The 15745-nt window shown below is 38.2% G+C and overlaps 1 protein-coding gene across 5 annotated transcripts in view; it reads right to left on the bottom strand.

Annotated features, from left to right (window-relative positions):
• Positions 1-15745, bottom strand: part of ARHGEF3 (Rho guanine nucleotide exchange factor 3) — a 101261-nt gene that overhangs the window by 74811 nt on the left and 10705 nt on the right. For 4 of the 5 annotated variants that reach the window (XR_015773691.1, XM_088061920.1, XM_014251835.2 and 1 more), the window contains exon 2: positions 14771-14866. Coding sequence is in view for 4 of the 5 variants with exons in the window: in XM_014251835.2 (XP_014107310.1) it covers positions 14771-14866 (96 nt within the window). In the remaining variant the exon portion in view is untranslated. Of the gene's footprint in view, positions 1-9583; positions 9628-14770; positions 14867-15745 lie in introns of those variants that run through there. The other variant, XM_088061921.1, reaches the window with a different exon arrangement.

A 15745-nucleotide genomic window follows, 5' to 3' on the forward strand; every position in this document is an offset into this window, starting at 1 on the left:
AAATTTGAGTTCCTGTGGAGCTGTGATTCACTAACAGGCATTCAGAGAGATCAGAAGGACTTGAACAAAGTAGATAACAGCATAAAACAAGCAACAGATAAAGATAAAACAAGCAACATCTGGAGTCAAGTCAATCCTATATATGATTTTAAAACTTTTGTACTGCTAGTTCCTTATCCTTCATTTGTAACTTCATATTTTTCTGCATTACAGCTTGCATTTCACCTGAAAAGGCAAAAGTTGTAGGTTTCTAACTAAAATATCATACAGGATCATTTTAGTCAATTTAGAATTTTTTCTGTGCTAAAAGTAAAACACTCCTGCATACCTTTTCAAGAGAGCTATGACACTTTCACACCTTACTCTCAAGGATATGGCACTAAGCCAGTCAGACAAGGAAAGAAATCTGCTTTTATTAAATGTGATCAGTTATAGAGGACTAACTTTCAGCATAATGTTTCAGTGAGCGAGACTGTTCTTGCTTGAAGGGTTTTACACTGAGTGACAAGAACCACTCCTGCAATCCCTATGCAGACAGACCAGAACGCCTTATCTTGAGATTGTAACAGGCCTGTCACCACCAGAGCTAATAAACTGAACTTTTCCAAGTGGATGCAGCCATGCCCATGACTTATCTTCGGCGTGCAGTAACTACCTCTCTTGAAAAGTCAAATTATAGCACTATTTTCTGTCTCCATTAGTTCTGCCCTCCAACATGCATAAAGGATTGGAGGCTGTCATGGCAAATTCCACTTAGCTACTTTGTCACATACAGGTCAATAACTTGGACATAAAAATCTCTCCAAAGATTAAATTCTGCAGCATCCTGGGGCCCTGCTCAGAACACAAGCAAGTATTTTATGATAGCATAACTACAACATGGACAACAGAAATTCTCCCACATTTTGACCATTGTCAGTTAAATAAAAAACAGAATATTAAGAAGTGGGGAAAAAGTCAGAACTTCATAGAATAATACAATCATTATGGATGCAAAATATCTCCATCAAGTCCAATCTTCCACTGATCACCAACCATGGTCAACCAAACCATAGCACTAAGTATCACATCCAGTGATTCTTGAACTCCTGCAGGGATGGTGACCCCACCCCATCCCTGGGCAGCCCATTCCAATGCCCAACCACCCTTTCAGTGAAGAAATTCTACCTGATGTCTAATCTGAACCTCCCTTGATGCAGCTTGAGGTCATTTCCTCTTGTACTGTCATTTCCTCTTGTCCTCATCACATTTTCAATAACGAAACCTTTCATGGGAAATTGCAATATTTGTATCAAGCCTGAAGGATAAGGGTTCAACTTTTTCAACTTTTCTCCATTTCCAGAGATTTTACTTAGAATTTTTTTTAAATGCCAAATCATGATACTTTATCTTTTTCCTTTGAGTGATGCTTTAAAGACAAGTATCCAAAACACCTGGGAGAGAACACTTATGATCTATTAGACTACCAAGACCAGTAAGTACAATAAATGCAACAAAATATTTAAGAGACTCACAGCTGCAACATCATAGTGCATGTGATATCAGGATGTGATATATAGATAGAAGTCATCAAGATCAAAATATGTAGCTTCTAGATTTACAAAGATATTTTTGCTTGTAAGACTTTCCCCTGCATTACTAGCAGATTGCACACCACAGGGGCCCAAATAAATAGTGATTTCACCTCCACTTCATCACATTTCCATCTGCACAGTAATTCCTATTAAGTTGCATAAATAACTAAGAGTAACTATCAGCCCCCAGGGCTTAGAAAACTGTTTTCTCCTCATATTTAAGAAAGTGCTCCTCATTCATATTCAGCTTTAACATATTTTTGTAGATCTCAAAAATAATTATCAGTCTTGTAAATATTTACTAGTTTAGTTTCCCTTTTTTTTATACAATTCATTAGAACTTTTCTTTGTGGCCACAAATTCCCTGACTACCCTAAGTATTTTGTGTTACTCCATGACAGCATGACAGTGAAGCTACCAAATCAAGCCCTGAAATGCTTTCAAGTTTCAAAGTTTATTCATATCATAAACACCAGACTGGTTTCCCCTTTGTTCTCAATGAAAGTGAAACAAATATGAACAAGGCAATTGTATGCACAAAAGCCAGTGCATACAATTTAACAACAAACAGTTTCAGGATATTTCATTTAACACTGACAAATTTATTTCTGAAAAAAGCAGCAGAATTTTTGAAGCCAATTTATAAATAGACACTGAAGTAAACAAATACTGACTTCTTCCATGTGACTTGTGTGATCCTGACCTTTGTTGCACAGTGAGGTCAGAAGGCTACCAAGACAGTTTTTATTAACAGTATTAGTCATATGTAAATTATTTACATAATTCTTCAAGATAAAACTAAGTTAGAGTTCCTGAGCAGATTTTGTACTACAAATTTGGCTTAAGAAGTTAACATAAAGCATCTGAAGCTGGTGTCAAATTTTATACCTAATGTTTCTAACACTTTTCATTGGTCTTTGGGATGGTTCTTCAGCAATACAGCAAAAAGGTGTTTCTACTCTGAAAAGAGACACACCTGTCAACATACGTGGGTTTTTATGCAAGAGAATGACTTCCTATTAAGTAAGCAAGCCCCCCATACTTTCACTGAAGGGACATTTAACCTGAGATGTAAAAGCAAAATGTTTTCAGTTAGTTATTATTCACAGCTGGGTTCCTGTGGGAACATTTTCTACATCACAGTTGCCATAGTAATTACTATAGAAACCCTGAATGCAATGGAGCCAAACCTGTTGAAACTGTGGTACCATTGAAGCTCAATTCAAAATATCCACTCAGGACAGAAAATGTTCACTTCTATCTACTTTTACCAGCAACAAGTTAGGTTTTCTAGTCTCTTCAATATAAATACACTGACTACATTTATTTCAGCCCATTTTACAAGAGCATACAGAAAATCTTGTTAAAATAATTTCTTACAAGTACAGAATCCTATATTTTAAAGTAACATTATACCAGTGATGGCATTAAATTAAATTTATTGATTATTAATTTAATTAAACTTAAATTGTTTGTATGCTTTGTCCCAGGTAAAAGAATATTCCTTTAAAAGTGCATTTATCAGTAGGAGATATCTGGAGCTAGTTTTTTCCAAAATACATATATAAGTATATATATTAAAAAAAAATAAAGTTTATTTCTACAGATACATACACTCCTATGCTTTTCTCCTTTTCCTTCTTGATTACAATCCCAGCAAAACCAGGCATTAACATTTGAAGCAAGGCAGGAAATGGCACTTGCACATATGTGAACACAGTTTTGTTCTTTATTTCCCTTACAGTTTTTTTTTCCAGACACTCTCTGCTGTTATGTTTCCTCTGAAATTTTTAATGCCATGCCATAAAATCAGAGCACATATATCTTTATTCTTAATCTTGCTGATAGCTTATGTATTTGGGTTTCAATGAGCTACATGAGAGTCACACACTGCAATATTTCATTATAAAAACTGAAAAGCTGCCTAATCACAAACACAAAAGAACAGCCGTTTTCAGTCTCTATACGCAAAGCACTGGAACTCAAGGACAATATCCCCAGTCACTACAGCAGCTGAAGTAAGAGTCAGACCGCAAGGGAAGAGATCAAACAGATGTTGATTTGATCAATGGTGATGCAAAAGCATTTAACGTTTCCTTTGGATAACGTCATGGATACCAGAACTACTGTTGTTAGCCTAGGTGAGTGATCCTGGTCCTTTTAAATATGTTTGTTTCTGGAGCCAAGCTGTTGGACGTTTTCTAATCACTTACACTGTATCTCTTAATTAATAAAACACTATCTGTGCCTTCAGGACAGCATTTATCATTTCCAAATGTATCAAAAACTGTTCTATGAACAACTGATGTGAAAAGAGCTCACTTCAGCTGATACTCTTCCCCACCTCCAACTGAAGTGGGGTCACACATCAAGGATTTCAGACTGCTGCAAGATTCACTGAGGATGTTATCTAAGAGCCCTCCGGGCAGATCTCCCAGCCCTAACAACTTCAAACAGAGAGAGATATGCAGCTATTTGATGAGTCAATCACTCAGGAGAAGTGGCACAGTAATGAAGAACAAGTTTGTAATTCTGATGTTCTACTATGGGCTCTTTGTTCAGGGTAAAGACTGAAGATAAAGGCTGCTTTCTTACTTCCAAAAGACAGAGGTGGCACCAGAATGAGGTGAAGCAGCACTCGCATCCTGTTCGTGGCAGGGGGTGAGATGTGACCTCATGATCTCTGCCAGAGCTAGAGATCAGAGGTTTAGCACTGAGCAGACACGGTGAGAGCAGAGCCCCACCTCGAAGCTGCAGACACGCTGTCTGGGGCGGCACAGGAAGGTCCTTCCAGGGGCAGCAGCCGCCAGATTGTGTCCCTCACCTCAGCACTCACCACCTCCATTGACCCCTGCCATGACAGGGATGTGGCCAGCTCAGGCCAACACTTGTGCTGCTGTTCTTCACCAAGGATGTGAATGGCCACGCTCTTCGGGGGCCTCCCTCGCCGTGCCGGCACTAACCAGGATCTCTCACCTCAACCCACACACACTTATGGTAAAACTGGAGTTCATTTGCTCCGATATTTTTTACATCTTCTAAAACTCGAAACTAGGCAAAGAGTTCATAAGCTGCTGACAAGACCAATAGCACAATCGCATGTCATTTCCTCAGGAAACCAGACTCTTCAAACCACACACATGCACCTTTCTGCAAGTCTGACTTGCTGAGGTACCTTGAAAAGCAAAGAAAATGGTTGCAGAACTCTGAGCTGCCATATCCTCTGATGTCCTACTGAGAAAGATAAAAGTTTGGGGGGCTACTTGGTTGGATCTTTAAACTCAAAATGTGTCATAACTTTTATTCTTCAAGTAAATCTATGGAATGGGGAAAAAAATCCTGTTCTTTAAATTGTCATAAGGAATCAACCACCCTACTTGGGGGAAAAATGAAATTACATTTTGTCCAAGTTCTTAAAATCGGGTGGCTCTTCTCAAGAGAGAAATACTTAAAATTACTAGCAAGTGAAAAATATTAAATCTTATTCGCAAACACCAACACTGTCTCTGATATGTAAACAGAGAGCTTTAAGGTGATCGCAAAACTCAATTGCATTGCAAAAAAATACGCAGAAAAGAAGCATCAGGGTAATTTTAAATTATCTTTAAATGGAAACCAGATCAAAGCAGCTATATCTTTGCATTAGTGGAATATAAACAGAGTTGCAGTACACTTACAAGGGAGTTCTACTGTGAGCAAATGCCTCAGTTAAAAAAAAAATGCCCTATAGTGCATTTGAGATGTAACTGATTGCTAAAAGGCTATTAAGGCATTAAATTACCATAGCAGACATTTATTGTGAGCATGCTCTGGTATCAGGAGTGTCAATCTTTGCACACCAATTACAAAGCCTAATAGACAATTAACACATAATAAAAAGTGGGTGTAACTACATTTTTACAACAGCTTCACACAAAAAACCTTTTTGCTCTTACAGAAATCTCAAAGCATGTAGGAAGTACTGTGTAAAGAACCTGAAATTTTAGATATTTGACTTTCAAATAAATACAGGCACTTGAATAACTGAGCTTGTTTTCCTACACAAGTTAGCACTGTAAACAAAAGAAATTCACGTGCTTTGTTAAAATTTCCTCTTGGAAAATTTTAACATTTGTTAAATTTAACAAATTTTTTAAAATTTTTTAAAATTTGTTAAATTTAACAAATTCACGTGCTTTGTTAAGTCTGTAACAAAGCAAGACAGCCGGCATCCATACTGACTCCAAATCTTGCTCTGCAGCACCACAGTGTTGTTTACCTGAGCAATTTCTAAACTGCTGTGTTAGGCTGAGAAAATGGGTCAGCATTTCCTCAGGGGAAACACAGCTTGTTGCTTCACCAGGCTACAAACGATCCTCATCTATCCTCAGAGAGACAGGGACAGCTGCTTCAGTTACATGAAATTAAACATTAGTAGTGGAATGTAAGAAATCACTACTCTGTTTATGACTACAGAATTAGCATATACAATTTTTCCAAATTAAGTGTACAGAGTCAGGGGACATTTCACAGTTGTCTTCTTGCAAACAGGCTGTTTAGGAGCTGCAAAAGAAACCTGCTCAACCTGACAAGAGGAAGCTCAGCAAAGCACACCTACAGCCCTGAAGGACACTGCTGGTCAGAAAAGTCCAATTGTACCCGTACAGCACACACACAACTATAAGCAAAACCAGACACATATAACCTTCAGAAAGGAAATGAAGAATTGGTTCTGGTGCTAAAGAATTTACCTTTTCAATACTTTGATACAGATACGAAAAAACTACCACGAAACCAAGTAATATCAAGTCCTTCAGAACAAAAGACAAACACCAATAAGTGGGAGAAGTTTGGCTACAGCTTAAATGGACTTAAAACATGAGGTATTTAATGAAGGAAACAACCCGGCGTGGGCAGGTCCAGGTGGTGAGGAGCGCTGTCCATGGGGCACAGCGCGGACCTTCAGCAATGGAAAGATCACATTCTAGCAGAGTGGAAGGCAAGAGATGGAGAAGTTTATTACCATTTTGTTATTTCAGAAATAATAAACCAGCAGATTTTAATAAAAAAATTTAAATGTTTAATGATAAACTAATTTAACCCTCTAAATCCTGTTTTTTTCTCCCTTCTTTCTTCTTCATTTGTATGGAGATTGATTGGTGGATATTTCCCACAAATTTCTGTTTGGTTATGCAGTTTCCCATGTCAACACAGAACAGGGGAAGAAGACAAAAGAGCTCTTTGGGTCAGTTGCTAGTTTAGATAAAGGAGGATATCCTGGGGAAGAAAAAAACCCCTCCAAACTTATGAAATCTTATGGATGGGACAGAGAAGGTGCTATATACCAGGGTAGATACAATGAAAGTATATAAGGACTTTTCCTGTCTGCACTTCGATTTGTAGTTGACTTAGCATGACTCTCTCCCTGCACTGAGTTAGAGAACAGCAGATCTGAGAGGGAGGGAAACATGCCTAAGCATGCCCAGGTACAACCTGCCAGACCTAGCTCTGTGTAGTAATAAATAATAGATTATAAAGTGTCAGATGTGAATCTATCTCATGAAATTGCAAAGAGACATCAGTTTTTAAAAAAATTTAGCACGATTTCTCTCCTGGAAATTCCAATGGAATAACAAACTAATACAGAAAAGTTATTTGTGTCCCAGAGATTTGCAGATGACCAAATGTATTCAGCTTGAAAGATACATATTCAAATCACTGCCTCTTACAACACTCACCTATGGAAATTTTCAGGGCCCCCAGGAAAATGAAGTTAATTTAACCAATTCACATACCCCCCAGCATCCCCCCACCGCCAGGAAGGAAAGCTCAAATTACAAATCAGCCTTCTATTTCTAATCTTCTGTTTCCAAACACAAATCCAAAACGCAATGTATAAATATTCCCAAATAAATACTGTTTGTGTTCCTTAAAAACTTTATCACTGGCTCCCTCTACAGCCAGAGAACTAACTAAGCATATCTAAGAACTCTTTTTTTTTGAGGGGTGGGAGGGAGGGAAGGAAAGTGTCTTCCTATCAGTATTAGAGTATTAACTAGAAACTCAACTGTAATGCATGCTGAACAAGAATATAAAATAATAACAGACTGTTTATAAGAACAGATTATGGAGTCTTAGTGAAAAAGAATCATGACCAAGGACAAGAATCTTTAGAAAGAGGAATAGGGTAAGCATATAGGAAACAGATGGTTACCAGTGGTAGAGCACCAGGTTTTGGGGTTTTTTTACATTTAAAAAAAGCCACACTTCATACAGACACATGCACCCACACAGAGAAACAAGATGCTTCAAAGTGATAAGCAGAAACTCACACTCACTGTCCCCTGCTCTGCCAGTGGGGAACTGACCATGGAGATGGTCAGGGCAGTGGGATCGAGCTGGCCACAGGGATATTCCATAAGCCAGGAGGTCATGCCCAGTATAAGAGGGAGCTGGAGGGGGCCGATGGCCGCATGGGTACAGGCATCAGTCCATGTCTGGTGAGCAACCGTAGTGTGCATGGCTTGTTTCTCTAGCCCTTCAATTACAATTACTACTGTTGCTGGGAAAAGCTGTAATTGTAACAAATAGCATTTAAATCTTGTGAATTCCTTTAGCTCTAACTAAAGCAGGACAGTGTTTAGTCCTGTATAAATGTGTACAAGTGATTACTGCAGCCTTAAAGACTGTGGGCCTGAGCAAGGCTGATAAGAAGCTGCATCTTGGCCAGACCATGCTGGGGTGCACTCAAAGAAAAGAAACTTTTTTTTGGAGGCCTGTGACCAAAACAAGATGATTTAAGGAATGAAATGTTCCCCAAAAGACCACCAGAGACCCTCTAAAGATGCCTACTCTAATGTGAATAAGTTCCAAGAAGTGATTTGAATATGCAAAAGAAATTGTGTAAATGTTTAGCATGTATGTATGAGTCTTGGGAAATGTAATGAATATGTATAAGCTACATAGATTTAAAAAAGCACCTTAGCTGGTGGGCTAGGCAGAAATATCCCCCTCAAATATGGCATCTAAAATAAAAGTGATGCCTCTTCCTAATACTGAAATTACATACTCAAGCTAGAGAGTTTTTTTCCCAGCTTTCGGTGACACTATCTTGTCATTAATTAGCAGTTAAGCCATGTCAACTATGAAGGAAGGAAGGCAGTGTTTTCCTTTACTTGGTTTGTTAACATGTTTCATATTTTTCAACAATAAATTTTTACTATTTCTGCAATTTTTGTGTGTTTTTCTTTAGACAATAATAGAGAAGGAAAATACGTCAAGATGCTGCATATCTGAAAGAGAAAATGAGGCTCTATAGCATGAATAAAACTAAGACAGATGACACATTTCATCCTTGTTCTAGACTATGCAAACTCATTTACTTGATATTTGCAAGACAGCAGTGAAGGAGACATTTTCATCCTCTATAATCATAATTTCATAAAATTACATAATTACAAATGACCCTGAGTTAGGGATGGTGAGGCCTCCTTGCACAGTGTATTAGTTATTAACATTGGTGATACAAGCCTAATCACCAGTGTTATTTATCACCCTGATAGCATGTACTTCTCTAATTCCAGGGGGAGGAATGAAAGTAAGTTTAAAAAATTTAACATCCCAAAATGTGAAAGCCTTGTTCCTTATTTAAAGCTATATAGATTCAACTTTTCAGTATCAGTGATTCCTGTTCCAGCCAAGAGAATTACACAGTCCAAAGTGACATTTTTTTATTAAACTTATATTTTAGATTTCACCAGGATAACCTATATGGAAGAATACAAGAAGATACTTTTAAAAAACAGATGGACTGAGATTTTTGACATTCCTTTCCTACATCAAAGTAAGGAAAGGTTACAGTTTTAAAAGATTCCTCATCTCTCTTATTAAAGAAATGTATTTCAGTCCCTCTATACACTCCCTGTGAACACTCAATTTATTTGTCAGAGTATAAAAGCCATGTCATCGGCCTGTGCACTAACACGTTCATTAACAAAATACCATTGAGGGTAGCCTAAAGATGTCATTACCTTTTACTTGGATGAAGATTCCTTGACATTCAACTGGAACCAATCAGATATTTCAGAAATGTTTGTTGTAACTCTCTCCCTCAGCTAACAGCTATAATAAAGAAACATATAACACTGAAAAAGCAGGTAGAGCCCAATAGAGTCATAACTAAGTATGCAGCAAATGTTTTAAGAGACACTCTAGCAACAAAAAGTTATTTGCAGTATGATCTAGAGACAATGTAATCACATGTATAAAATGCAGATTACAGCTTGATCCAGGAATCTAGTGAGTGATCTTGCACCAAAAAAAAAAAGGAAAAAAATTAACCCCCCCCCACAAAAAAAGCTACCAAGCAGCAGCCTTAACTTAGTAAAGTGATTTCTAAACAAGCAATTAGTAATTCACCTCTGCTGCTATGCCTTTAGGTAATCCCAGAAAAAAAGCCAAGGGCGGGGTGTGAAGAGGGAAGAACAACCAGAGAGGGAGTGAGCACAGCCGCTCATCTGAACCAAGGCTGCCACCTCCTGGGCTTGGGCAGGGGGCAGCCCCAGGGCTCTCCTTTCTCAAGGCAGAATCAAGAGTTTTTGATCCCATCCAGAATGAGGAAATGCAATCCATACTTAGTTTTGTAACACATGATGACTGAACATATGTTTAAACTTGTACTTGCCTCTGGGGCATATTTTCTTGAGCTACAAAGCCCATTTCATGTGTGCATGAGGCAAAGTCAGCAGTTGGTGAGCGCACTTCCTTTAACCATTTCAGCACATTCTCATCTCTCACTGTTTGTGGGTGTGCTAAGGAACCTCATGAGTCACCTTCTCCATGTCCTACGTCACTTTCCTGGATCTGCATCCACTTCCTTTAAGGGACTGGTCTCAGGCTGCAGGTCCCAATGCAAGTGATTCCCTTGTAAATATTTTCAATTCTAGTACTCCTTTTTTGGGCAGAGAAGTACTTTAAATAAACTATGAAAGTTAGGTGAGATAGAAGTGATTTTATATACATACAGTAAATGTTTATCTGCTTTATTAAAAGTAGTTGGTCATAATTATTACATTATTCTAACTATTCTGAATATCCTTTAGCTTTTCAAGAAAAGCATTTTCTCTCTGAATAATAAGACATTACTAGAAAGCAACTAATTCAAGGCCTCTTGAAGATAAGATTATTTTTATCCAGCTATCTGAAATGTTTATCTGTAATTTATGGGGCTTCCTTTTTGCAAACACTGTAACCTTGTATTCCCCAAACATGCGCCTTTTGTAATCAAACATCTGCAGTTAAACTGCACTTGACTAGAGCCAGTTTAATTCAGTTCTTCAGGATGACTCATTTCTACTGATTAAACAAGGATATAGGAGAAAGAGGGAAAGTTGTGAAACTTGTTTCTCTTCTTACTGTAATTCCAGACACATAATTCTTCCTTCATCAACTAGCAGCTGGCAAAAGCTGCAACAGAGTCGTGATGATTTATTGTCATGAAACCTTACTTCCCACACAAGCTACGAGTCAGCTTGTGCACTTGTCTGTCCCTGATGTAGAGAATGCAGCCTTTAGCTACTCTGTTCTGATCCTCACTGAGAAAGAAGGGCTGTGTGATTAAAACCACAGGCATTAAGGTGGTAATCTATGTGATGTCCACGTTATTCCTTATTAAGTGAAGATGCTCACCATTGTTTTCTTATCTTGCTTTTACTCAGATATGGGGATGTCAGTTCAAGTATTGTTTTAATCTCAGTTGACCCTGTTATTTCTATTTCATTCTTAAGAAGACGAACTTATTAAAAAAATAAAAATGCACCTCAAATACAGGTTGTACAATACTCTAGAATAATTACTACTTCTATACCAAAGAGTTTCCAGACATGTTCACACTAAGATATGACAGTAAGCTGTTCTCTTTCAATGTATGCAATGATGGAGCTGGGTTTCAAAATAGTTTTTGCAATATCTAAATTCAGTATCTAAGCATGTCTTCCTTCTCACTCTACGGACAGGAATTTCAATAGCTTCCCTTCCCCACAAAGTCACCAGTCTTAGATTAGAAAGGAAAGCTGAAACAATCTGTTAACAGCATTAAACAAAAACGAAAATATTTTTAAAAGTTTTTTCCTCAAGCTCAGGTTAAGCCAAGTCTTAAGTACAGAGTCAGAATACACTGGAGTTCACATATAACAGGGCTTGTTTGGTCAGTTTTAAGATTTATGATTTATTTATTCATAACATGGACAACTTTCAGAGAAATTTGGTCTAAAAGTGATGAAAACTTTCATAGAAATAGCAGTACTCTGCATACTTCATAAGGAACATGGCAGAGTATTTGGAGACAGAAATAGAAAGCCAAGACACCAAAAACTGTCATGAGACATGCAGAACCCAAATTTCAATTATTAGTTTTAATAGGATTAAATATTTCCTGACTTAATCCTAAATAACACAAAGGAGTGACTAGCAAGATTTCATCCAGCCTGGAAGAAGCATGTTATAAAATCCACACACAATAACAACACCTGGAAAATTTCCAATTCTCCTGCACATTTGTTTTGAAAAACAATGTGCCAGACAGCTACTTTCACAGAAAGTGTGAATAAATTGACACAGCTCCACTTGCTCCCTTATCTTTAGTTCCTTTCTTGCAATTTTCAATATTAAGAAAGTGAGAATCTGCCAAATCAGGAGCTTCTACAGTTTCAAGGCTCTCAAGCCTTGATTCCACACCAGCTCAGACGATATTGTTGATGTTAGGATCATCCACCAAGTTCCTTCATCTTCCTTCTTATCAAGAGCAGCTTAATTTGGTTCACACATGAACTCTGCCAGGATACCCTGCAGTTATCAGACATTCACAGCAGTCACACTTCTGCTACTACCAGCATTCTTCTGCTGCTGTAATCTTGTTTATGTATGCTGGGAGGGAAAAAAAGCAACAGAACCAAGTGAAGCTTTGCAAGTTTGAGATTTTCATTATTTTTTTCATCTAGTAGGTGCACCAAATTATGCAGATGCAAAACACTGATGAACCAGAATGGCAGACTTGGTAAATGGCTGTACAAGGTAACTGGGGCTCAGTCAATTATTTACTCTCCCCTCCATTTCTAGGGGGCCTTATGCAACATCAAAGCCTTTTACATGCAATGTAAGTGATGTTTAAATGCTAGATAAGCTCTTGCTCAGGGCTTTTCTTTGTGGATGCTTTTGACTTAATTGAATATATTACCCTGTCATTGTATACTTTTAACAATAGACATTTCTAATCTTCCTATGACTAACATCAGTCCTTACCAACAGTCACATTTTCATGAAAATAAACCAGAACCATCAGAATGTAAATAAGTTCCAAGAATCAGACAATGAATAAACAGCAATAAATGAACAATGCAGTAAGGCAGTGCACCATTACACTTTATTAGGCTGAGAAAAAATATGTTCATCACTTGCAGTAGTCACAGAACCCCAGAATAAAAAATAGAAACCTAACAGACATGCAACACACTGCTACTGATAAAGTCCTCCCTGGGCCTCCTTTTCTCCAGGTTAAACAACCTCAATTGCTTCAGCTGCTCCTCAACAGACTTGTGCTCCAGCCCCTTCCCCAGGCACAATCCAGCACCTCAATGTCTTTTGTGTAGTGAGAGGCCCAAATCTGAACCCAGGATTTGAGCTGTGGTCCCAACAGTGCCCAGTGCAGGGGGACAATCGCTGCCCTGGTCCTGCTGGCCACACATTGCTGATACAGCCAGGATGCCACTGGCCTTCTTGGCCACCTGGGCACATCTGGGCTCATGGTCAGCTGCTGTCAAGCAGCACCCCCAGATCTTTTCCTGCCAGGCAGCTTTCCAGCCACTCTGCCTCCAGTCTGGAGACGCAGGGTTGTGACCCAAAGGCAGGATCCACCTTTACCTTGTTGAACCTCACACCACTGGTCTTGGCCCATTGATCCACCCTATCCAGACCTCTCTGCAGAGCCCTTCTACCCTCCAGCAGCTCAACACTCCCACCCAGCTTGGGGTGTCATTTGGGGTGCAAATTTACTGAGGATGCCCTCCATCCCCTCATGCAGATCATTGATAAAGACATTAAACAGGACAGTCTCCACATCAATACCACAAGCAGGATACAAAAAACAGCAAAGAACACCAAACAAAAAAAAGTGCTTGTGTCAATTTCTCACCCCTCAGTAGATTTGTGAGTCAGGAGGGAAGCCCACAGTTCTTCCTCATCCTGCCCTTTCATCCAAAGATTTTGTTGAGAATGCTCCAGAAGAAATGTTTAAAAGAAACTACTTTCAGGTACTATGATGCTGTTAATTTAATATTACATAAAAATCAAAGTAAAAAAAAACAGATTTTGATTTCCTGACAAGCATGCAACATGAAACAGAACATTAATTTGCTAATATTCCTTTAATTTTTTAGTTTTTCAAGAGTATTTCTCAGACTACAAAAATGACGTAAGGTAGGTTTTTGTCCATATGGGTATCATGCTTCCTGCCATGAATTTACTGGCTGTTTGCCACATGATAAATAAATAATGTAAAAAACCCCTAGCAAACAGCAGCAAGTAAAAACCAGCAGGCTCTCAATAAAAGGCTCTCATTAACCCAGGTGGAATAATCTCAAACCCTTTTCAACACCCTGATCCCTTCATGGAAGCACAAACCAGGTGCTAAGAATTGCATGATCTGTGGCAATTTTCACCAAAAAATTGTTATAAAGTGTAAGCATTTGTCCACATCTATCATTTAACATTGAAACTGCTTTTTTCCTCCAGCACAGAGTAAATTTTTTTTTTTTTTCTACAGTTTTCAAAAGTTTCTACAGAGTGGAAGCTTTTGACTTTGTAATGTCTCCCAGGGCAGGAATCTCAGTACTGAAGGTCCTGGTACCAGCATGGCCAAGCACCACAGCAGTATTGGGAGATTAAAACATTTGCCATATGTGAAAGATTCCCTGAGCACAACTGCTGCACTGCTGAAGTGAACAGGAGTTTTTCCACGGCCCATCCCCCATGACACCCTGTACCATGTCATCTGCTAAAAACTCAAAACCAAAATAAAAAATTTCCCTTTTTCCTTCTCTGTCATTAAATAGCGCAGATTTGATGCATCAGTTATAACAAATAATTATTTTACTTAATTTTCAAATTACATCTCCCATTATTGCTGTCTACTAGCCTCTTAAAAAATTAGAAGTTAAGCTTACCAAATTTTTTCTTGTTCTTTTCCTTCTTTGGCACACTGGTTTATTACAGCAGGGCTACTCATGGTAAGGGCTGAGCTTTCAGAATTCATTTTTTTTCTACAAAAGAACAACATCAAAAAACAAGAAAAATGCTATTTAAGTAAAGATTGTGGTTACTAATTAAGTAGAAAATGGAAACTTTAACTTTTAACTAAAAACTTTTAAAAACCAAATACAGTATGTTTTACTCATTTAAGTAAATGTCCAACATCAATATGATTAATTGGATGAATACACTGAGAAGGATTTGGCAGTTTTATGGACTTGCTAGTTATGCCAAACCCAACACTGATTGTCTTCTGTTTACTTTTCTGAACAAATGCCAAGAGAGTTGATGTCAGCAAGCCTGTATCCAGGGCTGTGCATCATGGCAGTTCTGTTAATTCAGAGCAGCAGTCACAGTCAGCACTGCTGTGGAATGATCCACACACACAAAACATGGGGGAGAAAATTTTAATTTCTAACATGTAAAGATTTACAGAAGCTTTTTGGCATATTTTAATAACTTAAGATCATACTTTGCAGATTTGGAGAAAATAACGATTCCTTCACGGCTGAAGGCCCTCTCTAAAGCAGCACAGACATATTCCAATTGCAATACCAATTCCCAAGTTACACCTCTTATGAAAGGTCTATAGGGTCAAATAAGTTTCCAGTAAATGACTTGCAATGCAAGAACAAATGAAGACTCTACATAATGCAAGTTAATTCCACCATGAAACAGTAATAATTTCTTAGTAACAGAATCCACAATGTTAACCTGAAACTTCTGAGTCCTACAGCTTCTCTACCCACTCCCACTTTCTTTTAAGGGGTGAAGGGGGGGTGCAGAGGGGGGAAGGAGAGGATATTTTTAGCTCTCAGACATCTTATTTGACTTGATTTGACACCTGGTTTGTATTATGATCAGCACAAGACCTAAATGATTAACAAAAA

This window comes from Pseudopodoces humilis, chromosome 13 (assembly GCF_049639895.1).
Source record: "Pseudopodoces humilis isolate 2021_Gansu_Grassland_sample_001 chromosome 13, ASM4963989v1, whole genome shotgun sequence".
Lineage (NCBI taxonomy): Eukaryota > Metazoa > Chordata > Aves > Passeriformes > Paridae > Pseudopodoces > Pseudopodoces humilis.